Here is a 26,101-nt window from a genome sequence, read left to right on the forward strand (position 1 = left end):
AAACCTCTTCCAGAAACATAGGGGTGGTGGAACTAGAGGACATGAATGGAGTTTGCAGGGAGGCAGGCTTAGGAGTAACACCAGGAAACACTCTTTCACACAGAGGTTAGTGGACGCCTGGAACGCCATTCCAAGACAGGTGGTAGAGTCAAAAATAGTAACTAAAAAAAATGAATGGGGTAGACAAAGGGAATGCCTAAATAGAAAGAGAATGGAAATGCAACATGGCTATTGAGGTGATCTTGGATATGAGTAGTGGAGAAGATTAGCCAGATCCAGCATGGGGGAACTGAGGCCAATACCGGACAGACTTCTATGGTCTGTGTCCCGCAATTGGCGAAACTTTGGCAACTACATCACGTGCTGCAAGTGAGGACACTGTGCAGCTCAGGGGGAAGGGACTGGTACATAAATAAAACATATTATGCAACAAATAAAATACATGAGAAGCATATTTAAATAAACAAGCTTTACAAAAATTTTCAAAAACAAGCAGATCCAAATAGCAACAAACCTTTTAGCAGATAGAAAAAAAATGAACACTTCCAAGCTGACATCTTTTAAGTCGTCTTTCTCATTTACAGACAACGTGTCTGATAGCAGAAGTTTCATCACTACTGACCAATATATAAGGCAATCTTTTATCAATTTGACATTTCTCTTTATAAGATTCACAAACTTTTCCCAGTGAATATTCAGTTTGTGGATTATCCCCCCTCCCCAACAACCCCAAAAAGCAGCCCCCCTCCAAGATCCCCATAAGGACAGCGACCCCTTCTGAAGGCCCACCTGTTCAGCTTAAGTGACTTGGTGGTCCAAGGGGAGGGGTGTAGATCAGGACAGAGTAAACCTGAACAGCTCCTGCCTATGCTGGTTCTGGGTTCCAACTCAGTGTACAGGTGGGTGGGTGGGTGGGTGAGGTGCTCTTTGGGCGGTGTTGGGGAGGGCAGGTAAGCTCTTGAGGGAGGGGAGATGAAAAAACTGATCAGGTCTCTGCGTGGAAGTTGTCTGGATGGCAGCTAAAATTCAGTGCCGCTGCCTGGATAGCTAACGGGCAACGACAGGACTGCTTTTTTCACCCAGACTCTGTCCCTGGACTGCCTCAGCTCTACCCAGATACTGCTGATACCTTTTTGATGCTGCTTTTAACTCTTAACCCTTATTCACTTGTTCAGAACCCTTGTTTTATCATCCTCACTTTAATATTCCCTTATCTCTTGTTTGTCCTGTTTGTCTGTCCTAATTAGATTGTAAGCTCTGTCGAGCAGGGACTGTCTTCATGTTCAAGTGTACAGCGCTGCGTACGTCTAGTATTGCTTTAGAAATGATAAGTAGTAGTAGTAGTAGTATACCAGCAGTGCTACCCGGTTAAGTGTCGCCAAATATGAGCAGATACCTAGGCAAAAATAACTTCCCAGTTAAATTGCTCTGAATATCTCCCCCCCCCCCCCTTCATTTACAATGACAAGCAAGTAGCAGGCGAGTGCATCACACTTCTATCTGTTCTTTACAGACAGGAGGCATATTACAGTTGATTACAGATTTCTAATGCTTTTTAATGTTTATCTTTACGGACACAGTCCTGCCAGAGGCCCAAGTTGACTGCACAATTCACAACCACCTAAGCACAGCAACATGATCCACTCTCCCCAACAGGAGCGCATACTCCTTGGAAGAAGAGATGAATGGAAAGCAATTTACATCCATGAAATATAATTAAAAGCATAAGATGGATAGCCAGACACTTTCAGGAAAAACTAATCAGGGCTAAGAGTGCACAGATAATAAAAAGGAGACCTAGGCAGCTCTCACATTTCAGTTTACCTAAAGCCATATACAGCCTAGAAGGCTCCAGGGGCCACAGTTATTACCTCAAAAATGCCCTTTTTCCATGGGAGATTGAGTGGTCTCGAGCTAGACACACACACATACAGAGCAGAGCACCACTGAGAAAGGAACAACAGTGGGGGTTTTTAGTAGCACTCTTTTTTTCTACAATGACGTAATCAGCCCTGTGACATCAATGCAACAGCAGAACAGAGCAAAGGGATTTGTTATTGCTTTTTTTACATTTCTAATAGAATTTTACTTTCACAGTATTGGCAGCGAAGGTGTGAGGCGAAAAGTAGTAAAATGTATTTGGAGAAAAGAAAAATCAGCCAGCTAGATCATGTAAAATGAGTTTATCTTGTTGGGCAGACTGGATGGACCGCTCAGGTCTTTATCTGCCGTCATTTACTATGTTACATGCTAAACATAGTAACATAGTAGATGACGGCAGAAAAAGACTACTACTACTACTATTTAGCATTTCTATAGCGCTACAAGGCGTACGCAGCGCTGCACGGTCCATCCAGTCTGCCCAACAAGACAAACTCATATGTGCTAGTTTTTGTGTATATCTTACCTTGATTTGTAACTGTCATTTTTAGGGCACAGCCCGTACAAGTCTGCCCAGCACTATCCCCGCCTCCCAACCACCGGCTCTGGCACAGACCGTATAAGTCTGCCCAGCACTATCCCCGCCTCCCAACCACCGGCTCTGGCACAGACCGTATAAGTCTGCCCAGCACTACCCCCGCCTCCCAACCACCAGCCCCACCTCCCACCACCGGCTCTGGCACAGACCGTATAAGTCTGCCCAGCACTATCCCCGTCTCCCACCACCGGCTTTGGCACAGACCGTATAAGTCTGCCCAGCACTATCCCCGCCTCCCAACCACTGGCTCTGGCACAGACCGTATAAGTCTGCCCAGCACTATCCCCGCCTCCCAACCACCAGCCCCACCTCCCACCACCGGCTCTGGCACAGACCGTATAAGTCTGCCCAGCACTATCCCCGTCTCCCACCACCGGCTTTGGCACAGACCATATAAGTCTGGCCAGCACTATCCCCGCCTCCCAACCACCAGCCCCGCCTCCCACCACCAGCTCTGGCACAGACCGTATGTCTGCCCAGCACTATCCCCGCCTCCCAACCACCGGCTCTGGCACAGACCGTATAAGTCTGCCCAGCACTACCCCCGCCTCCCAACCACCGGCTCTGGCACAGACCGTATAAGTCTGCCCAGCACTACCCCCGCCTCCCAACCACCAGCCCCACCTCCCACCACCGGCTCTGGCACAGACCGTATAAGTCTGCCCAGCACTATCCCCGTCTCCCACCACCGGCTTTGGCACAGACCGTATAAGTCTGCCCAGCACTATCCCCGCCTCCCAACCACTGGCTCTGGCACAGACTGTATAAGTCTGCCCAGCACTATCCCCGCCTCCCAACCACCGGCTCTGGCACAGACCATATAAGTCTGCCCAGCACTACCCCCGCCTCCCAACCACCAGCCCCACCTCCCACCACCAGCTCTGGCACAGACCGTATAAGTCTGCCCAGCACTATCCCCGTCTCCCACCACCGGCTTTGGCAGAGACCATATAAGTCTGGCCAGCACTATCCCCGCCTCCCAACCACCAGCCCCGCCTCCCACCAAGCTCTGCCACACAATCCCGGCTAAGCTCCTGAGGATCCATTTCTTCTGAACAGGATTCCTTTATGTTTATCCCACACGTTTGAATTCCGTTACCGTTTTCCTCTCCACCACCTCCCGCGGGAGGGCATTCCAAGCATCCACCACTCTCTCCGTGAAAAAATACTTCCTGACATTTTTTTTGAGTCTGCCCCCCTTCAATCTCATTTCATGCCCTCTAGTTCTGCCGCCTTCCCATCTCCGGAAAAGGTTCGTTTGCGGATTAATACCTTTCAAATATTTGAACGTCTGTATCATATCACCCCTGTTTCTCCTTTCCTCCAGGGTATACATGTTCAGGTCAGCAAGTCTCTCCTCATACAGGAATCCAATTTCTTACTATACCCATAATTTGGAAACTAGAAGATGCTCATTCTCAATAGCTGCCCCACTTGATTGGAATAAATTGCCCAGGCAACATAGAGGGGCATAATCGAACGGGGCCGGCCATCTATATGGGCGGCCATCTCTAAGGCCGGCCCCGCAAAGCGGCATACCCGACCGTATTATCGAAACAAGATGGCTGGCCATCTTTTGTTTCAATATCTTGGTTGGGGCCGGCCAAATCTCAACATTTGGGCCGGCATTAAAGATGGCCAGTGTTAGAGATGGCCGCCATTGGTTTCCCGCCGATAATGGAAACTAATGGCGGCCATCTCAAACCCGGCCAAATCCAAGCCATTTGGTCGTGGGAGAAGCCAGCATTTATAGTGCAGTGGTCCCCCTCGCATGCCAGGACACCAACCAGGCACCCTAGGGGGCACTGCAGTGGACTTCACAAATTGCTCCCAGGTGCACAGCTCCCTTACCGTGTGCTGAGCCCCCCAAACCCACTCCCTACAACTGTACAACACTACTATAGCCCTTATGGGTGAAAGGGGGCACCTACATGTGTGTACAGTGGGTTTCGGGTGGGTTTTGGAGGGCTCACATTTATCACCACAAGTGTAACAGGTGGGGGGGGATGGTCCTTGGTCCGCCTGCCTGGTCCGCCTGCCTGAAGTCCACTGCAGTACCCACTAAAAACTGCTCCAGGGACCTGCATAGTGCTGTGATGGAGCTGGGTATGACATTTGAGGCTTGCATAGAGGCTGGCACAAAAATGTTTATAATTTTTTTTCCATTATCGGCCGAAGCCGGCCATCTCGTAACCACCCCCCCATCCCGCCTTCAGTACACTGCCGAAACGTGCCCTTGAACTTTCGCCGGCTCTGCGATGGAAAGCAGTTGAAGCCGGCCAAAATCGGCTTTCGATTATACTGATTTGGCCGGGTTTATGAGATGGCCGGCCTTCTCGTTCGAAAATAAGCAGGTTGGTTGTCCAATCTGCTTGCAGCGCACACATGCCAGAAATAGATTATTTCTATTGCTGGGCCTACTATTTGGGATTCTCCGCCAGTAGATATCAGATTACAACCCGATTCATTCAAGTTTTCATAAAACATATGTCTTTTTCTTTACAAATGCATTCTAAGGAAAGACTATTCATCTTATGCTAAAGGCCACATTTGATAATTAGCGTCTATACTATGTAACACAGTGTTTAGTCCACTTCTCCTACCCACCCCTTCTCTAATTTCCACTGCTCTGAATCATCTAAATTTGTTTCTTGAAACAAGCTATATGATCCTTATGTTTCTACAACGCCTGCAAAATCTTATTTTTATGTGCGAGATTATGGCCAAGACATTCCAAGAAATACACTGAAAGTAAGAGATATTCACTGCAGTTTCAGACATGCTTAACCAACTTGCAACATTTGCTATTATTAAGACAGTCAAGATGCCCAGCCTCCATCTTGGCTAACACAATTAGCACCTGAACAGGACACCAAAACAGAGACGTTGCTGATGTACTCAAAAACCCTATCACTGTCATAATACAAACCATAAAGGCATAACATTCAATCCTTCCCACATACACATCTTGCCACAAAGATGTTAGCCCCACCCTCCACTTAAGCACAGAAATCCTAAGGTGCTGCATTTTGCCCTTATTTGTCAGCCTGACCCCTAGTGATAATACTGCAAAAACCTACCACTGGGGTCAGAGTGGCCATTATGAACGAAGAGCCTGATCAGGCAGGGGTCTATGAGAATTACTCCTGTCCAGCACTAAACCACAAGGGTTATCAGCAGTAAGCATGGGGGGGGGGGGGTATTTAAAGGAAGTCTATCGGAAGAAGCATGGTTTGCTAATGGCAGGGATTTCAGGACACACATGGGAGGGCATGCTAATCAGAGGAGTGAGAAAATAATCCAGGGGAGATATGCTTGAGAACCTGCACCAGGGATTGGGTGCCAAGCTAAGACCGTGCACTTAACACAGTTACTGACTGTGCAGTCTGGGTCTATTCAATCTCCACTCATACTTTGTCCAGATCCCACTACACAATGCACTAAACAGTTTTACCGAGCTGGCTATTTTAGCATGCAGTAACTAATGGTAAGTGTGAACTAAAACACAAGCTAACTGCTTTGTGCACTTAAGTAAAGAGGCCCCTAAGTGGACAAAGCCATGGGGACAGATGAAATATATCCCAGGATATTGAGGGAGCTCAGAGAGGTTGACTCTTGGAGACTGGAGAAGTTTCATAGGACTGGAGAGGGCAGATGTTGTTCCACTTGTCAAGAAGAAGTTTGAAAATACAGGCTGGTAAGTCTTACTTGGCAGATATAAAATTAATGGAGATGCTGCTAAAGGAAAGTTAATGAATTTTATAGAACCCAGTGGCTTACAAGATCCAAGGTAACAAGGTTTTATCAATGAAAGAACATGCCAAACAAATTTGATTGACTGATCTACAAAATATTAGAAGAATGAGCTTTAATGTCAAGGGTGCAGAAATCCAAAGGACTTCTAAAATTATCGGGGATATTTCATACAATGAGCACATAAAAACTGCAATACTGGGTCAAACCAAAGGTGTATCAAGACCAGTACCTTGTTTCCAACACCAATAATCTAGGTCAAAAGTACCTGACAGGATCCCAAAAATCACGCTAATCCCTAGGGCAGTGTTTATCAATCATTTAGTTGTGTGACCCCATGATTGCAGCAAATAAAACTGTGACCCCCTCTCCCCCAAGTGATGCAGACTGAAGCTGCACATATGCAGAGACCAACCACGTTAGTGACCCCCAATGTGGATTTTGTGACCCACTTAGGTTTCAAACCACAGTTTGAGAAGCTCTGCCCTAAAGACAAAGAAGATTTCCTCGTCCACCTTAACAGTTAAGGGACTTTTCCTCCAGGAACCTTTCTGAACCTTTTCTAAACTCAGCTATACTAAAAGGTTTGAATTCCAGAGCTTAGCTAGAAGTGGATTAACCAAAGGATCTCATGTGCAGGACATGCCATCCATGGAGCCATCACAAAAAGTATACGAAAAGCAACCAGCAAACAGACCATCAAGAAACTCCAAACGGCACAGAATACCGCAGCCAGACTCATATTTGGAAAAACAAAATATGAAAGTGCAAAACCCCTAAGAAAGAACCTACACTAACGTACCACGTTCAAGATATGCACGATTGTTCACAAAATCATTCATGGAGATGCCCCGACCTACATGCTAGATCTCGTTGACCTTTCACCCAGAAATGCTAACAGATCTGCCCACACCTTTCTCAATCTTTACTTCCCCAGCTGTAAAAGGGTTAAATACAAACAAACACATACGTCCAGCTTCTCCTACAAGTGTACGAAGATGTGGAATGCACTATCAACTCACGTGAAAACGATTAATGAACTAAATAACTTCCGCAGAGCCCTGAAAACCTCTCTCTTCGACAAAGCCTATTGCGAGAACCCATAATGACTAGAACACAACCCTTACAACCCTCACACTCCTTTATCCAGAATGTCTCATTATATAACTGCATACCCAGATCTTCTGTCTTCTTTTATACTTTGTAACACCAATTGTATTTCCTCCCTGTTATGGCAATGCCATAACAGATCTTTGTAAGCCACACTGAGCCTGCAAACAGGTGGGAAAATGTGGGATACAAGTACAATAAATAATAAGATCCATCCCAGGAACACAAGCTGGAGCTTTATGCTGGATATTATTGTCAGGTAAAAGCACTATATAAAGAAAAGAGACTGTATTTGTGGTCTAAGGAAGCATGACATTTATTTTGATGATTATTTGTATATTTTATTTGACATATTATTGCTGTATTTCATAAACAAGTTTATGCTTGTTTAAATATTGAAATAAATAAAATAAAATTAAAAAAATAAATAAAAGAAAAGAGACACAGATTGCCCTTCAGAACTTATGGATAAAAACAACACTCAGGTCCTCTTATTTAAAAAAAAAAAGGTCACAACTCCTAATTTAAGCTCCTGAAACTGTACCCTATTTTCGGCTGAAATTTTAACTAAATTTAGAATCCTAAAGGTATGCTCACAAATTAAGGCCTGCTGTTCATTTACATACATTTGACAGCCTAATTTAGGTGCCTTGTGCTGAAAATCAGTGCTAAGCTCCTATCTGCTCTATTGCCACACACATTTTAGGCTTCAAAATGTAGGTTAAAAGAAATTTTAAGCATAAATGTAGCCTCCCAACCTAATAATCTTTCAAAGAGGAAATCTTAGAGCCTAACTCACAAAGAATCCCTTTTACTAAGCTGCATTAGGCACTAACACAGCTTAAAATTGTGTCCTGCAGTAACTGCCAAATGTGTGCACACTAAAAAGATTTTTGAGGTGGGGGGGGGGGGCAGAGAGTGAGCATTCAGGTGCTACACACATCTACGTTAGCGCAGGAATACCGCATGAGCCCTCAATGTTTACAAAATGGGTGGTGGTAAGTGATCATAATGTAATTTGCAAAAATGGCCACATGGCCATTAATACAAAGAGTTTACGCTCCTAACTCTGGAATCATTGTACTAAGCTGCAATAAAAAGTCGCCTTAGCGCAGGGGAAAGACCTGCATAAGAGCGAATTAAGGTCATTTTTCACTGCAGCTTAATAAAAAGACCCCAAAGTTAGGAGCATAGACCATTAAAAAATTTGCCTCTCAGGTTCTATAGTATTGAAGTCTTGTAGTCAAGCTTCAGTTTTACAAAACAAAAAATTAATAGTTTTGCCCCTAAATTAATGATAATAACCTTTTCAGAACAGACGAAGAACACAGATCACCACGGAAAAAACTTCCCAATGCTGTCAGCCTGTGAAACAAGAAATTCCTATTTATCTCATCCTGCTACTACTGCCTTGCCAAAACATGTGTAAAAAAAGACATTAGACCTCGGCAGGCACACTCCTAGCAAAACAGTTAGAATAAACCAAGAGGGGAAGAGACACATAAATGTCAGCAGGGCTGAGACATTCGGCTGATGAGTGTTAAAGAACGCCAGCCAATACTTAGCTGAAGTGCACCAGTCCTCCAACAGGGCTCAAACCTGAGCCACAGGAATGCAAATCCTTCACATGTGGTTATCCAATTCTTTCACAGAGAGTCAACAAGTCAATGTGAGGGGGTTTCTGAGCCTGGGAACAAGTGACCTACAAAACTTGTGTGTTTCTAATTTGTAGAAGGACATTTTTCTCCAAACTGCTTCACTCTTCATTTAGGAGGACAATGAAATTATATCTAGGACTCCGTCAGAGATTCAAGGTCAGGGAATAGACACAACGATGACGTCAATATGCAAGTGTCAGACAGTTGGGCTATGATGTAGATTTGATACGTATCTGAAGGGCAACTTAACCTATAAAGGTTTTTTCTAACCACACAGTAAAAAAACTTCATACTTACGCAGAGACTTGCTGTCCACACTTTTCAATGTTTCAGAGTCAGAAAAATACTCAACTGTTAAAGTGGCAAAGAAACAGGTCCAGCTTAACCTATGGACCAGGTGAGGCTCTGGTCCAGGGCGCGAAGCTCATGACATCACCAGCCCATAGGTTAAGCTTAGCTTTTACTAGGGCTGCACGTCAATCGCAGTTAACGCTGCAATTAATGTGTTATTAATAGCGATTTAAAAATTTAATCATGATTCATAATTTGCCTTCTGCCTGCCTGCCTCCCTCCCCACACATAGTCCAGCATCTGCCCCCCCCCCCCCCCCCTCAGACCACAGTTCTCTCTTCCCTCCCCTTCCCAACCGGTTTTACCTTATTACATTTTCAGTAAAATCTTCGGCCCTGCAGGGAACACCAATTGCTTTTATATTGAGAAAAAAATGGAAAGTTAAGCAAATTTAAAGAGAAATTGCAAAAGAAGGGGGCAGACACTGGAAAGAAAGGGGAGAGAGAGAGGGAAGACGCTGGATGGAGACAGAGAGAGAGAGAGAGAGAGAGAGAGAGAGAGGGAAGACGCTGGATGGAGAGGGGAGAGAGAGAGGGAAGATGCTGGATGGAGAGGGGAGAGAGAGAGAGAGGGAAGACGCTGGATGGAGAGGGGAGACGCTGGATGGAGAGGGGAGAGAGAGAGAGGGAAGACGCTGGATGGAGAGGGGAGACAGAGAGAGAGAGAGAGAGAGGGAAGACGCTGGATGGAGAGGGGAGACAGAAGGAAGACGCTGGATGGAAAGGGGAGAGAAGGGGCAGACGCTGGACTGAAAGGTGAAAGAGAGAGGAGGCAGATGCTGGATGGAAAGGGGGACAGAGAGGGGGGAAGCAGAGAAAAAGGGCGCATGCTGGACGGAAGAGGGGAGAGAGAAGGCAGATGCAGGATGGGGGAGAAAAAGAGGGTACATGCAGGATGGAAAGGGGGAGAAAAAGCAAAGATACTTACCTATAAGCAGGTGTTCTCAGAGGACAGCAGGCCGCTTATTCTCAGATGTGGGTGATGTCTTTTGACAGAGCCCCAATTTGGATGCTGAATCACTAAAAATAAAGAAAAGTCTAGCAGCATCCCACTGTGCATGCACTGGTGCCTTCCCGCCCGACGCTAGAGCATGGGTCCCTCAATCAGGTGAAAATCATAAAAAGTACAACAAAAAACAACTCCTAGGGGAGGTGGAAGGGTATGTGAGAATAAGTGGACTGCTGTCTTCGGAGAATACCAGCTACAGGTAAGTATCTTTGCCTTCTCCGCGGCCAAGCAGGCCGCATTATTCCCATATGTGGGAATCCCTAGCTACCAGGATCACTGAAAACAAGAAAGCTAGGATAATAAGAGTCTTGAAACATCAAGACTAAAGCTTCAATCAACCTGAAACTATATACATACTAGCTATAGGTGCAGCATGGAACAGAACAAAACAGGGCCTAGGAGGGTGGAGTTGGATTCTGGCAACCGAACAAATTCTACAGAACTGCCTGTCCGATCCGACTGTTGTATTGAGTGTCCTGATCCAAACAGTAGTGTGATGTGAATGTGTGGACTGAAGACCATATTGCAGCCTTGCAAATCTCCTATATGGAGGCTGATCTCCGATGGGCTACCGTCGTAGCCATGGCTCTGACATTGTGAGCCGTGACATGAGCCTCAAGAGTCAGCCCAGCCTAGGCATAAGCAAAAGAGATGCAGTCTGCTAGCCAATTTGAAAGTGTGTATTTGCTGATGGCCACCCCCAACCTGTTGGACGTCAAAAGAAACGAAAAGCTGGGTGGACTGCCTAAGGGTTTTAATCTGCTCCAGACAGAAGGCTCGCTTGTAGTCTGAAGCATGTAGTACCAGGATGGGCATGAGGTCCGGGAAAAAATGTTGGAAGAACAATTAGCTGGTTAAGATAAAACTCTGACATGACCTTAGGAAGGAATTTGGGGTGCGTGTGGAGGACTACTACTCTGTTGTGAAAGGACGCCTGCTGCAAAGTTTCTTTCCCTACCTTCACCTGAAAACAAAAACCACACCAGTCAATAGCCCCAAAACATAAAACCGCAGATTCACATCTATCCATTCAACTCGACTCAGTATTTTGCAGACCTATATCTTATCTCCCCTTAGCCGTCTCTTCTCCAAGCTGAAGAGCCCTAGTCACTTTAGCCTATCCATAGAGAAGACGTCCCAACCCCGCTATCATTTTCATCGCTCTTCTCTGTAACTTTTTTAATTCTGCTATATCTTTTTTGAGATGCACTGACCAGAATTGCAAGATGCAGTCACACCATGGATCGATACAAAAGCATTAAAACATTCTCATTTTTGTTTTCCATTCCTTTCCTAATAACTCCTAACATTCTATTTGCTTTTCCTGGGTGATGACTCCTAATGTGGAACCTTGCATCATGTAGCTATAGTTTGGGCTCCTCTTTCCCATATGCATCACTTTGCAATTGTTCACATTAAACGTCATCATTTGGATGCTCTCAGTCTCCCAGCCTTGTCACAATCCTCTTGCGATTTAACAACTATCAGCAAATTTAATTCTCTCACTAGTTATTCCCATCTCTAGGTCATTTATAAATATGTTAGAAAGCAGCGGACCCAATCCAGACCCCTGTGGAACCTCACTATCTACCCTTCTCCATTGAGAATACTGACCATTTAACCCTACCATCTATTTTCTATCATAACCAGTTTTTAATCAATAGGACATTCCCTCCTGTCCCATGACTTTCTGATTTCCTCAGGAGTCTTTCATAAGGTACTTTGTGGTTAACAAGCAATTATTCAATTTCTTTTTTATTTAATAGTTTACATTTCACTCAGAATGGTTTTAGACCTATGCATAGCACTGAGACATTACCTCTTCCTTTGATTTCTGAAGTTAGAAACAGCTTAGGGAAAGAGAAACAGATTATACTTTTATAATTTGATATATCGGCAGCTTTTGACACCATAGATCATTCTTTGATGGTGTTCAGGCTTAGTAAACTGGGAATGTCAGTGGCAGTAACTAAATGGTTTGAAGAATTCCTAAGGAAACAAAAATATTGTATATAAAAGAAAAAGTGTCATCCTTCTGGCAACTGGGTTGCGGAGTGTCTCAGGGTTCGCCATTTTCACCACTATTTAATGTGTATCTTAGTCCTTTGGGAAAAATGTTATCAAATATATGTATTTATATTTTATTCTAATACAGATGATATCTTTCTATGTCCTGAGTCAGACTCATTCAAAGATACATTGCAAAGGCTAAAATATAATATCTCCTTGGTAAATGCTTGGACACGGTAACATTTTCTAAAGCTAAATCAATCAAAAATCTAAATATTTATGGTTTGGAAACTATGATATAATTCCAGAAAAGGAACTAATATTAGCATCAGCGGAATCATTGAAAACTAAAAAAGAATCAAACGTTCTGGGAATCTTGTTATATTCCAAGTTGATATTTGAAGTTCAGATTAACAGTTGGATAAAAAAAAAGTTCTTTATTAAGTTACGTCAACTCAGAGCCATTCGATCCTCCTCGAGTTCACAAAGTTTTTAGAGTCGCAACCCAGCCAATACTTCTCCTGCAATTGTTGTTGTAATTCTTTATAGAGAATGGTGTCCTTTAAGCTGCAGAGAAAGCGTCCGTTTTTTTTCAGAATACAGCAGCTAGGTTGATTTTTAAATCATGTAAATTTAATAAGAGTTTCTCCCCTTCTGGAAAATCTTCATTGGCTTCCAATTAACTGACGCTGAGAGTTTAAAATTGCTTGTTTGATTTTTAAATCTCTCCATGGTTTAAATTCTTAGGGATCAGTTTGAACTCTCAATTTACCTGATAACTGGTTTTCTTCTTGAGCTTCACAGAAACTAAAATTGAATTTTCCTACTTTTAAAAATGTTCATTATAAAACGCATATTGAGCACCCCTGCCCATACCAAGGGGCAAAGATATGGAACAACCTTCTGATTCAAATTGGACAATTTCCTTATCATTTTTGTAAAGCTTTAAATACGTATTTTTATTTGGTTTAACCACATATATGATTTTATTAATAGAATTTTAAAGTTGTACTTTCCTCTGTTGTCTGAGGATGCTCTTGCTGTGATCCGCTTTGATTCATAATGAGTATAAGACTTTATATTATAGTATAGAACTTCTTTAATACTAATTTGCTTTGTAACATGACTGAGTTGCTTGTGTATATTGGTTCAATTGCAATAAATATAAAATAAGATACAAAATTCTTGGGCTACCCTCACGTGGTCATCTTTTCCTCAGAACAAGATATGATCAGAGCACAGAGAAAGATGGAACTTATCGTGGTTATGTTTCCTGCTGTAGTTATGGCAACTCAACTTTGCAAAAAAGAACTTCTAGATTTGAAAGCCGTCACTCTAGAAGTGGGGGCATCTTTCTCAGATTTCCTTGTAGATGATTACTACTTATAAGAATGTCAAATACATCTTTTTTTTTATTCTATTCAGCTTTACAAGTTTCTTCTGAATAAAGTAGTTTCAATTGATGGTGAGGTCTGATTTTGTTAGGGCCTGAGGTGTATTATTTGTCTTGATTTTCCTGAGATTTAAATTCTTTGTATTTTCCCCCACTTTTCGCTCCCTAAATTGCAAAAAAAAAAAAAAAAAAAAAAGAGAGAAAAAAATGAAAAGAAAACTGGATGGCTTAGGAATCCTTAACCTGGTTTTGTATTATAAAGCTGTCTGGGCTAAAGGTGTTATTAGGGTTTAGTTAGCCATATTAGACTATCTTACCTTACGTGGTTGCCTCCTAGGTTTAAGGCCTGGCAGAGGATTTGGGATTCCATACATTAAATGTCAGAGTTTCAGCTTTCTAGGCATACTCCTGTAATTGATAACTCCCTCTTTAAACCTGCTGCTGTTTACTAAGGTATGCTAACATATTTAGCGTGCGCTAAAAGTTAGAAACACCCATATATCCTTATGGGTGTCTCTAGCGCAAGTGTGTGCTAAAATCGCTAGCGTAGCTTAGTAAACAGAGCCCTATAAGGGTCATGCTCCTAAAATTTACACTCCTACATTTAGGAGCAGAATTTACGAGCAGAATTTATGTTCCTATATACATTTAGGAGCATAACTTTTACAGAATAAGGCCCTAAAGGCCTAATTTTAGCCATTCATAAATATCTTAAAGGTCTAGGAAAATCACATCAGGGTAGGTGGGAAGAAGAGTTGGGTGTACACTGAAGGTCAGGACTGGGCCAGAATGCAGGCAGCCCAAGCGAAGAGAATAATGACAAAATTATGTATCAGTAGCATCTTACTTACTCCAGCTTCACTTAACCAATGGCTCTCTGAAGTGGTGGCCTCTTGCTGGAGAATGTGTGAAGAGTGGGGAGGAGCATAATGGGTCCTATCTAATGATCATGACCAAAAGGCAAAAGCATACAGGAGAACTATAGAATTCAAAATTCAAGTTTGGACTGGATGGCCAGTTCCTTGAAATCCTGGTTGGCACCTGGCTAGACCTTACCTCAGACACTCTTTAAATGCAGGCCAAGCTAGTGTTGGCAAGTGCCTGCAAAAATGTGGGTATCCTTTCATATCATTAAGTGGCTGGTGAAGCTGTGGTACTCGTTATGATATAGAACAGAAGTTTGCAGAATGTAATAAAGCCATTCATAAACCGGGGGAAATTTGGAGCTTTTTGACTTACTTATGCTCCATTGATACGGATATGGACTCGTCTGATTTTAGCTTTTACTTTGTATTATATTTTACTGCCCCCCCCCCCCCCCCCCACCTGCTAAGGGTTTTGTCGTCTTTTTTTTTTTCTTTTTGGTTGGAAAATTGGAAAAAGCAGTAGTATAGTAAGGGAGGTTTGCTAGCTTCTTAGTTGCATGATTTGGATTAGCTGCTGGGGACAACTGTATGCAGCAAGATTTTATTTGCAACACCCATGTCAAACACTGCTCACTTGCCTGTACCTTTATCCCCGCCTCTTTAATTCCCCCTGCCTCTTAGTTGTTCTGTCTGTTACCTGTCTTATTAGATTGTAAGCTCTTTTGAGCAGGGACTGTCTTTATGTGTATGGTGTACAGCGCTACGTATGCTTGGTAGCGCTATATAAGTGTTAAGTAGTAGTAGTAACTTGTTTTGCTATGCTGTATTGATGCACTTGATTCAATAAAAGACTTACAAAAAATAAAAGCATTACCACAAAGAACTGAGGCACACATAGAGACAGGCAAGAACATGCAGATAACCACCATGTACTGGGAAAGCACTGGGATCATGACCATAAGAGAATTGTGGAAAATGAAGAGGTTATGATCACCTGAGACATTCCGATCATGACTGATAAAAAGCTGGATGCCATAAAAATGGATTTAGTAGTAAAAGAGAAAAACACCAGAACGGCATTGATTATAGAGGTGTCAGTCCCAAGCAATTACCTGGTGAATCGCGTGGAGAGAGGAAAGATGCTCAAGTACCAAGAAATGAAGTCCAAAACTAAGAAAATGTGACAAAGATACAGAAATATTTCCCAGCTTTTTGGGTGCCACAGCCTTGATTAAAAAGATCTTCCAAGCGAAGCTGGATACATTGCCTGTACATATTACATCTTATGAACGCAAGTACACAATGCATTCTTCTACCATGTATGTACGCACTTGATTGCAAAATCATGTGCATATCTAAAGTCCGGAAATGGCAATAGCCATAACGGCAAATGTAAGCCACATTGAGCCTGCAAATAGGTGGGAAAATGTGGGATACAAATGCTACAAAATAAATAAATAAATAAATGAACGCCAGAAAGAAGTTCTTTGGCACAATGCAAGTATTATGGCGAGCGATAGCAGTAAATTTGAGAGTCTGAGATCTCACTCCACATATCCTGGCTATGCGCAAAACTAACCCATTTGGAGAAATTGCATCCCAATAAAAAAATCCAGAAACTACTGAAAAGTATGAAGAGATACTAAGACGCTTTTGCCTTGTGTTCTGTGGATGATGTACGGAGAGGTAGCAAGCTAACCAGGGCAAGAAAAACACAAAACAAACAAACATGGATTCTCACAGTGGTCTGGAAGCAATTTACAAGCTGAGGTGGTGGTGCTCACGTACCTGAAATTAGAGGGCATCACAGTTGCTATTATGTTTATATTCTTGATTACCTCTTACCTACCGTACTAAGCACTGCACAGCAAACACAAGAAATAAAGCCAACATTAAACATCACGACAGAAATAAGACAACATAATAAAATGTGAACAGTATCAACCTCAAAACACTGATCACAGAGAGAGGATGGTTAAGCAACCAGCTTGTTTCTGAAGAGCTGTAAATTAATTTCTAATCTAAGCTCTATGGGCAAGGAGCTCCAAACCTAAGGGCAGGTCATTTGAAAGACCGAGCTCAAACTGCAGCTCGCCTGGAACATGTACTTGTACTGGGCTCTAGAGATGTGCCCTGCCACGCTTCAGCTGAACTGGAGAAAACAAGCAGGACAAAAAATGGCAGATGCAAATAAATGTCCCAACAGTGTTTTAGCAATGTACCTTCCTCAGCACAATAATTTGCTGTCCTAAGAGGAGAACGCACAGGGTTGGCCAAGCACCTTAGCTGCCCAAGTATAAGACTGTGCCATGTAACAAAGAAACCAAGCTACGAAAAGCAGCTCGCAGTTTCTTCACTTTACGCCTGCAAGCTCACGTTTCCTTCTGGCCACATTATATACACAAACAAGTTACTCCATTTATACTCAAAGAATCAGCCAGCTAACCTACAGAGAAACTTGAAACTCCTTTTTGTTTAACTGACCTAGTCATTTTATTTATTGCTACAAAGAGGACAGACCTGGATTTTAGCCATGTTATAGGGCTGAATCTAACACAGCAACAAACAGATGTTCTGCAAAGAACCCATAGCCCTCACTCACTTCTACAAGGAGGGTAAAGGATCTGAACGTCCTGGACATCATTCTGGTTTTGAAAAATGTATGGATTCTTAGCTTACCTTTCCAAATGACACTCAAGGTGGCTTGCAGTATTTCTGTAAAAATTCAGGTACAGTAATCCATTTCCCAGAGGGCTTAGAGCAAAGTGGACATTTGTGATTTTGGGTAATCTACTTTACCTTCCACATTCTCAAGGAGCGCCAGTGGGGAGGGGAGGGAGTGTGACAAAAAAAAATCAAAGTTTAACTTAAAGGGAGAAAGCTACTACTTTTCCAAAGAATGGCATACAAATTCACAAGGCGGAGTAAAGTTCTACTCTAGATCTATATAACAGAACCAGGGATGCTTGGGAGGGAGTGTGCGACAGGGAGGCTGTAATGGAAGTCTTTAGCAGCAAAGGATACCAAAGGAAATAACCTTGCTGGCTTTCCTCCAGCTCTAAGACACCCATTTGTTTCTTTGTGCTAGATGCACTGGAATGAGTCAGTGTGTGAGGAAGGGGAACAGTCCTGCAGCTCAGCGCACAGCGATCACACTGCAAGGACTGAAAACTCATCCAGTCACACAGGGACAACAGTGACGGACTGCTTACAGAGAAAAAGACCATTATAAAAAGCTGGCAATTAAACCTTCTAAAACTAGAAATAAAAAATTAACAGAAGGGGGAAAAAAACAGAAGAAAAATGTACTATGAAAGTTAAGGAAGCCTAGATCTGTAGACATCCAACTACAGGACAGCATGGAAGAAAATACTAAAAGCAGTTGGTTTATAAACACGTTGCTGCTTGAAGCCTGAATCATGATGGAAGAGAGACTCAAAATCAGAGTAAAACTTCTCCCAAGGCTAAGTAAGTCCAATTTCCTTCGCCTTCAAACAGAAAACTCCTGGACTTGGGCGGAATCTGCAGACATATAACCAAGGTAAGGTATTTTGTTATAAAGCTGATCCCCACACTCAGGGGAATAAGAGCTTGGGGGATGGGGATGGGACTTTCCTTTCTGTGATTTCAATCAAAGTGGATTAGATATTATATTCAGGTACTTATTTTGTGCCTGAGGTAATGGAGGGATAAGTGACTTGCCCGAGTCACAAGGATCTGCAGTGAGAACTGGACCCATTGCACTAAACATTAGGCTACTCTTCCCCCATACTTGTACAGCTTTATATAGATACTGACTATACTACCTCCCAACAAGGCTAGGGAAGCAAACACTTTTTCATGAAGCATCTACTTTTCTAAAGCATTTCATCAGCTTATGCAGCCGCTCATCCTGGTACCATATGAATCCCGGAGTTTCCTGGGGCAGCTCCCAGCTGCAGGGCCAACAGACATTAAATTTAAAGACAAAATCACTCATTTGCTATCAGACAAAGCACACAAGGGAGAAAATGAAATTTATGAGGCAAGTCCCTCCAAACTTGCGATTAGCACGCTCCTTACGGAACTGGTCTCAAGACATGCATTCCCCGATTGGTCCCTCTTAAAGATGTCCAGGCTCAGTGGGATTTGTTGGCTGCTTTACAGATGCTTTATCTTAATCTGTCCTGTTTTTTTATATAGTTCCTATTAATCATATAACACAATGGCAAATCCTCTGAAAATGTCCTTTAGAGCTTTCATAAACCTAGAAGTACAACTCCCAAGGAAATTTGAATGCCAAATACTAGCCCAGATTAGGTATACTGATACAAAAACACCACTGTTTTACGTGTTTATAGGGGAGGGGGAGAAAATGAGTGTAGGAGGTGTTCCTACACTGAAAAGTAGACCTTCACTTTCTTAAATCAAAAAATGTGATGCAATAAGCATATTTCCATTTGTAGAGAGAAGCTGTTGGCACACAGATCCACTATCAGAGAGAACAAGATACCATACCGTGAACTTCCAAAGCTGTCGGATTCTATCAGCAAATCCCTCCGATACCCAAGCCTCCTCCTCAGAGAATGACCAAGGGACTCCTGCAGCCACAGTGCTTTCGTGGGTAAGCACTATATTGAGCCAGAGAGTCACAAAATAATAGCAAGGATACATGTGGATATGGAAAAGTTTGGCAGGGAACTAGCACTTCACCACAGCCGATGATTTGTTTATCTACTGACCATGCTATTGGGCAGTGTTTGGAATTACACAGCAACCAAGAGAAGTGAAGAGAACCTACATCAAACATACTATGTCTCAGCACAGCAATTTGTCAGAATCTGTCATGCACAGCACCACAATGCCAAGTCACTTGCCCGAAGCTAATGTGTCTCCAGGTGCAGATGAGCCCAACGCAGCTGAGAAAAAATGGGCAGCACTGCTGATTCTGATGGTGATAATCCCCACCATTGGAGGCAACATCCTGGTTATCCTGGCAGTATCCCTGGAGAAAAAGCTACAGAACGCTACCAACTACTTCTTGATGTCACTGGCAGTGGCTGACCTTCTGGTGGGACTTTTCGTGATGCCCATTGCACTCCTCACCGTCCTCTTCAGTAAGTAATAGCCTGCACCTGACTTTACTCTTATAGAGTTTGACGCTTCCAATTCATTGTCATTACTCATAGCATTTTCCTGTTTCTGTGAAAAAGAGTTCACTTTAACATAACTGCTTTCAAAAATCTTCCTGGGTTATAGGAGGCCTGAACGATCACAACCCAAAAGAGAACCATGACATTTGATTGTAGAATGGCTGTTGCCGGAGTGAACGTATAATGGATGTTGCCCAAGTGAACAACAGTCCCTTGTACCCCAGAAACAATGATAGCAACCCCTTGTAAACACTAGCCACATACTCTTATTATGTACGACTGTTGTATGACTTTCAGCATGGACACACAAATGATGATAGGCTGTTCTCTGTTTACACATGGCCCACCCAATCACATTAGAATATTTGGATCTTTTGAAAGCTTAAGAATTTAACACATACTTTTGCTCTGGAGAACAATTCAATAGAAGGCCACAGAAAGGGCTGGCCTATTCACTAGGGGGACTAGCCATCAGCCTAGGATGGCGGAATTCAGGGATGGCAGAACAGCACTGGCATAGTTGGCAAGACAGCAGCAGAGAAATAAACTACTGTCAGCTTAGCCACAGGCCTTTGAGTGCCTGTGCACGTTCAAGGCCTACTGCTCCAGACCCCTCCAACGGGAAGCCTATGTTAGATGGAGCGGGACCAGTAGGCCAGGAGCATGCATGTAATGCTGAAAAGCCTGCCACTGTGCTGATTTTCCTTTGAGGGCAGACTTGTCGTCTGGCAGAGAATGGAGGTAGGCAGCAGCAGAAGCTGTGGCATGGAAAAGGAAGAGGGGAGATGTACTGGATACTTTTGGGGGGGAGGGGATGTGCTGGATAACTGTTGGGGAGGGTAAAAAAAAGGGGGGAGATGCTGAACTACCCGGGAGGGGGGGATGCAGGGGTGTGGCTGAAGGTTCGCCTAGGGTGTCCGATACCCTTGGGTCAGCCGTGTCCACAGTACGCACTTTTTTAAAGCAGTGTATCACCAAAGCACTACAGCTGAAACCTCACTCTTCCCTGATGGCCAGTGCAGATTTCATTCAAACATGTATGTTCACAATGAAAAGTATTTTCTCCTACATATCTGCTGTCACCTTGTACCCATTATATATTTATCTGGAACACAGATTCACCAATACATGCAATAATGGCCAAATTTCTCTGCCCAGCAGCTGTGTCCTTATCAAAAGTAGATCTAGATAACCTCGAGTAAATCTTTGAGTAGTTTTTAGTTCTTATCACCGGTACCGTAGTAAAGAGGTCAGGAGAAAAAAACTGAGATGTTTTACAGGAGTCACAACTTCCAATATTTTTTTTTTTGTTACATTTGTACCCCACACTTTCCCACTCATGGCAGGCTCAATGCGGCTTACATGGGGCAATGGAGGGTTAAGTGACTTGCCCAGAGTCACAAGGAGCTGCCTGTGCCTGAAGTGGGAATCGAACTCAGTTCCTCAGGACCAAAGTCCACCACCCTAACCACTAGGCCACTCCTCCACTGTTGCTACTATTTGAGATTCTACATGGAATGTTGCTATTCCAACATTCCATGTAGAAGTCGGCCCTTGCAGATCACCAATGTGGCCGCGCAGGCTTCTGCTTCTGTGAGTCTGACGTCCTGCACGTAAACAGAAGCCTGCACAGCCTTCTACATGGAATGTTGCTAGTGGAATAGCAACATTCCATGTAGAATCTCCAATAGTAGCAACAGTCCATGTAGAATCTCCAATAGTATCTATTTTATTTTTGTTACATTTGTACCCTGCGCTTTCCCACTCATGGCAGGCTCAATGCGGCTTACATGGGGCAATGGAGGGCTAAGTGACTTGCCCAGAATCACAAGGAGCTGCCTGTGCCGGGAATCGAACTCAGTTCCTCAGGACCAAAGTCCACCACCCTAACCACTAGGCCACTCCTCCATACCTCGCATGTCCCTTCATCAGAAGATAAAATCTGATCAACTGTGCCATATTATTCAGAAGTATAAGAAGTGCCCCCCCAGACCTGCCCAACCCTTCTTCACAGCTCCTCCATCATGTACCACTGTTACGGATCTTCCATGGCTCTTTGTGTCTATGACTCTCAGAATCTCGAGAATATTCTGTTATTAGCAACTAGCCCACAGCTCCTGGTCCAGCCCACTAGACAAGTTTCTGTTAGTCTGGTCTTTAGTCTTCCAGTCAAGCTGCCCAGACTAACAGAAGAAAATACTTTCCTTTGAAAACAGTTCAGAAATCTGCATTTTGGCAGCAAATGTGTTATACTTATTACCAGCCTAGGAACGTGTTGGAATTTTTTAAATGAAGTAAAACTTTATAAAAACAAATAAAGACTGCAGAAGAAGATTAACATCAAAACCACATCATACAGTGACCTGCCCATGTAACCTGGGATGGAAAGCACTTAATATAAAAGTGAAAAGTGTGAGAGGAAGGGGTTTCCAGGTGCCTCTGTGCTCTACAGTAGAGGGGAGACCTACAGCAGACATCTGACAACCTCGAGAATCTCATTTTATCCAACAGTACTGCAGAGACTACCTAGCAGCCCCTTGATATTATTCCAACAACCAAAGGATTATGTAATTGAAGAGAAGCTGTAGTAACCAAGGATAAAGTATTTCAGGAATCTTTATTGACCACCAATAGTAATATCTTACACATTGAGCAAGAATGTAAAAGAAGGAAACTGTACAAACAAGATAAGAACACAGTAATGGCTGCTCATACTAAATTAATTTACAAGCCAATACATTCCCTTTTGTTGCTTCTCAATAGAAACTCATCCTTCATCCCCTCAGTGTCCATCTCAGGACAGATCTCCTGTCTCCTTCCAGCTTAACTTTTAACAAATGAATTTCAAGATGCTCTGGATAAAAATGCAGCTTTCTGAGCAGAATTTTATTTATCTCCAAATAGCAAACCTCCCAACTCTCAGAAAAAAAAAAAAGCACATTACAGAAATGTTCCCGGCAGCTGAGGAGTGAAAAGGAAAGAGATGCTACTAAAACGGGGAATTTTACAGCAAAGTTGATATTGTGGGCCAAGGAAAGGAGCTCTACAGAGCTGCCAGTCACATGAGGCACCTGAGAGCAGTGCAGGAGATCAGTAACAGGGACAATGTCTATCACCTGAGATCTCTGCACGGGCGCAACCAAAGCAGCTCCTAGTCACGCCTACACTGTGACAGACTTCACACATATCAACTCCTAGTACACCAGTACTAACAGTGGTGGAGAATATGAAAGCACTCTGGTGGCACATTAACCAAGGGGAAACTAGGCGAAGCTATCCATCAGGACTCCGAAACGACAAGAACCACAGACACCTACAGAAACTCTCTCGTCACATTTTGTACATTTTTCCTTATTATCTCTGTATAAGTAGTACTTAAATGCTATTGGCCATATATTTTTGGTTGTAAGAGGAGGTTTATAAAATAATGTAAAAAGAGTTAAAAACAAAATCTGCTCTCTATGTCCTTGAGATATGTGAAAGTAATGTTATGAACAAGCAGGTACCTATTTTAGAAAGGCACCTTTCTAAAATACTAGGGATAGGCATAAATGTTACTGCATAAGTACACATGGACTTTAAAAAGAATGCATATAAATTGCAACTGAACGTACTCCAAAAATACTAGGACTAGGGGGCATGCGATAAAACTACAGTGTAGTAAATTTAAAACAAATCGGAGAAAAGTTTTCTTCACCCAACACGTAATTAAACTCGAATTCGTTGCCGGAGAACGTGGTGAAGGCGGTTAGCTTAGCAGAGTTTAAAAAGGGATTAGACGGTTTCTTAAAGAACAAGTCCATAAACCACTACTAAATGGACTTGGGAAAAATCCACAATTCCAGGAATAACATGTATAGAATGTTTGTACGTTTGGGAAGCTTGCCAGGTGCCCTTGGCCTGGATTGGCCCCTGTCGTGGACAGGATGCTGGGCTCGATGGACCCTTGGTCTTTTCCCAGTGTGGCATTACTTATGTACTTATGTACAATCTGTCATTCCTCTCTACAGGGTCCTATTACTAAACCATGTAGGTATGTCATCCTATCTCTAAGACTAAGGAGGCTAGGGCTTTTCAGATTGGGGAAGAGATGGCTGAGGGGAGACATGATAGAGGTATATAAAATAATGAGTGGAGTGGAACAGGTGGATATGAAGTGTCTGTTCATGCTTTCCAAAAATACTAGGACTAGGGGGCATGCGATGAAACTACAGTGTAGTAAATTTAAAACAAATCAGAGAAAAGTTTTCTTCACCCAACGCATAATTAAACTCTGGAATTTGTTGCCGGAGAACGTGGTGAAGGCGGTTAGCTTAGCAGAGTTTAAAAAGGGGTTAGACGGTTTCCTAAAGGACAAGTCCATAAACCACTACTAAATGGACTTGGGAAAAATCCACAATTCCAGGAATAACATGTATAGAATGTTTGTACGTTTGGGAAGCTTACCAGGTGCCCTTGGCCTGGATTGGCCGCTGTCGTGGACAGGATGCTGGGCTCGATGGACCCTTGGTCTTTTCCTAGTGTGTCATTACTTATGTACTTAAGTATGTGCCTTCCTGGCACAGTGTGTACTTTTACAACACACTTGCATCATGCATATACCTACAAAAGTTCAACGCACTTTAACAAAAGAAAACTAGAGTACCCAGGAAATGTTATGTGATATTAGATGTTGTTAATTAAGATTTATTCAATACAAATTATTTTTCATCATAAACCACTTTAATTTTAGGTGATATATGAAATTTTAATGAACATCAATTTCTAAAATGTAATATGATTTTAAGGATTTTTGGACCAACTTATGAGACAATTATTGAACTGCTATTAGTAACAGTAGCTGCCTGATATGAGAAAGACAAAATTAATCCTCTTATATTGTACCCCTTTGGGATTCAGAAAGTGACTATCTAGAGATCAACCGTTTCTACCTGGAAGAATTATTAAATTATGCATATACTGAGGCGCAAGAAAAGTCCTCTTCTGATCTTACATCCTGGCATTTATTGAACCACATTTCGAACAGCTAAAATTCAAAACTCATGCCTCATGTACATTTGTGAGCAAGTACACAGATTCTGAAATTATTCAGCCTCCCACATCTCTCGTCCCCTAACCTCTTACCCTATACAAAAAAAAATTCAGCTTTTATTTATTTATTGCACTTGTATCCCACATTTTTCCACCTATTTGCAGGCTCAATGTGGCTTACAGAGTTTGGTTATGACATAATCATTCCATGATATCAGATACAATTAGTAATGTACAAAGATTAGGTGAGGGAAGAGAGAAGGAAGCTGTTAGGCAGGATATAAGGTGGACTGTAATAATTGGGTGAGTTGGTGAGGTAGTTTTGTAAGGCTATGGGTTCTCTTTGTAGGCCTTGTTGAATAGATGTGTCTTCAGAGATTTGCGGAAGTTAGTTATTTCGTCGATAGCTTTCAGGGCTGTAGGTAATGCATTCCACAATTGCGTGCTCATGTAAGAGAAGGTGGTGGCGTGTATCAGCTTATATTTTAATCCTTTACAGCTGGGGAAGTGCAGATTGAGAAATTTGCGGGATGATCTTATGGCATTTCTGGGAGGCAAGTCCACAAGGTTTAGCATGTAGATTGGGGCAAACAGCTTACCTAATGTAAATGAGGAGGACTGCAATTCAGTACCGTCCACGAGTGCCCAAGGGAAGCCCTGGACAAGTCTTTACTATCCTGATATTTCCAAGCACTTGGACATGCTGGAGATGAACCATAGAAACTGTGCCTGCAACCTGTCTTCTGTACATGTGTTTGTTAGACTAGGAGAGTACTGGCACTTTTACGTAAGAATACGCTGTAGTAAAAGGGTTTAGAAGACGCCGGCTCCCAACCCTCTTCTTTTTGGGACTTTAACTCTAGCGGGTTATAAATAACGTTTTATTATTATTAATATCACAGCACCCACCACAGCCTTACGCCGCTACTTCTGTCAGAACAGAAGCTCTTCAGATTTCCTACTAATGCCAAAAAAAAATGAGCTGAAAATTGGCTTCACTGCTTAGATAAGTCTCCTAAATGTTTTCCTCTCACAATCAGGCTAGAGTGTAAAGCCGTGAAGTCCCGAGTCCCTGCTAACTTCTCGGATCGCTTCTCGCTGGCACATTTCACTCTTGGCACACATTTTTAAACTCAAACCTTCAATACTTCCCTTTCTTGAGCTGGAAGAAGGATTAGGACAGCCAACAACCCTCCCTGTTCCTCACCTCCTGAGGTAAATCACAAAGATTGATTTTACTGTCAGACTTTTCTGCTGAATCAAAATAGTGGAAACAAAGCTGGAGAAAAGGAAAATAAAAATTCTGCTAA

General features: G+C 42.8%; 2 protein-coding genes across 2 annotated transcripts in view; one reads left to right on the forward strand and one right to left on the reverse strand.

The window, feature by feature from the left end:
- PSMD1 (proteasome 26S subunit, non-ATPase 1) overlaps nt 1-26,101 on the reverse strand; it is a 188,651-nt gene that overhangs the window by 69,944 nt on the left and 92,606 nt on the right. The window lies entirely within an intron of this gene.
- The window catches only part of HTR2B (5-hydroxytryptamine receptor 2B), a 33,045-nt gene continuing 24,714 nt past the window's right edge, over nt 17,771-26,101 (forward strand). Inside the window, exons 1-2 of the mRNA XM_030215783.1 lie at nt 17,771-18,169; nt 19,074-19,724. Of these exons, the coding sequence (XP_030071643.1) occupies nt 19,421-19,724 (304 nt within the window). The 5' untranslated portion in view covers nt 17,771-18,169; nt 19,074-19,420. The remainder of the gene's footprint in view (nt 18,170-19,073; nt 19,725-26,101) is intronic.

Source organism: Microcaecilia unicolor, chromosome 10 (assembly GCF_901765095.1).
Source record: "Microcaecilia unicolor chromosome 10, aMicUni1.1, whole genome shotgun sequence".
Lineage (NCBI taxonomy): Eukaryota > Metazoa > Chordata > Amphibia > Gymnophiona > Siphonopidae > Microcaecilia > Microcaecilia unicolor.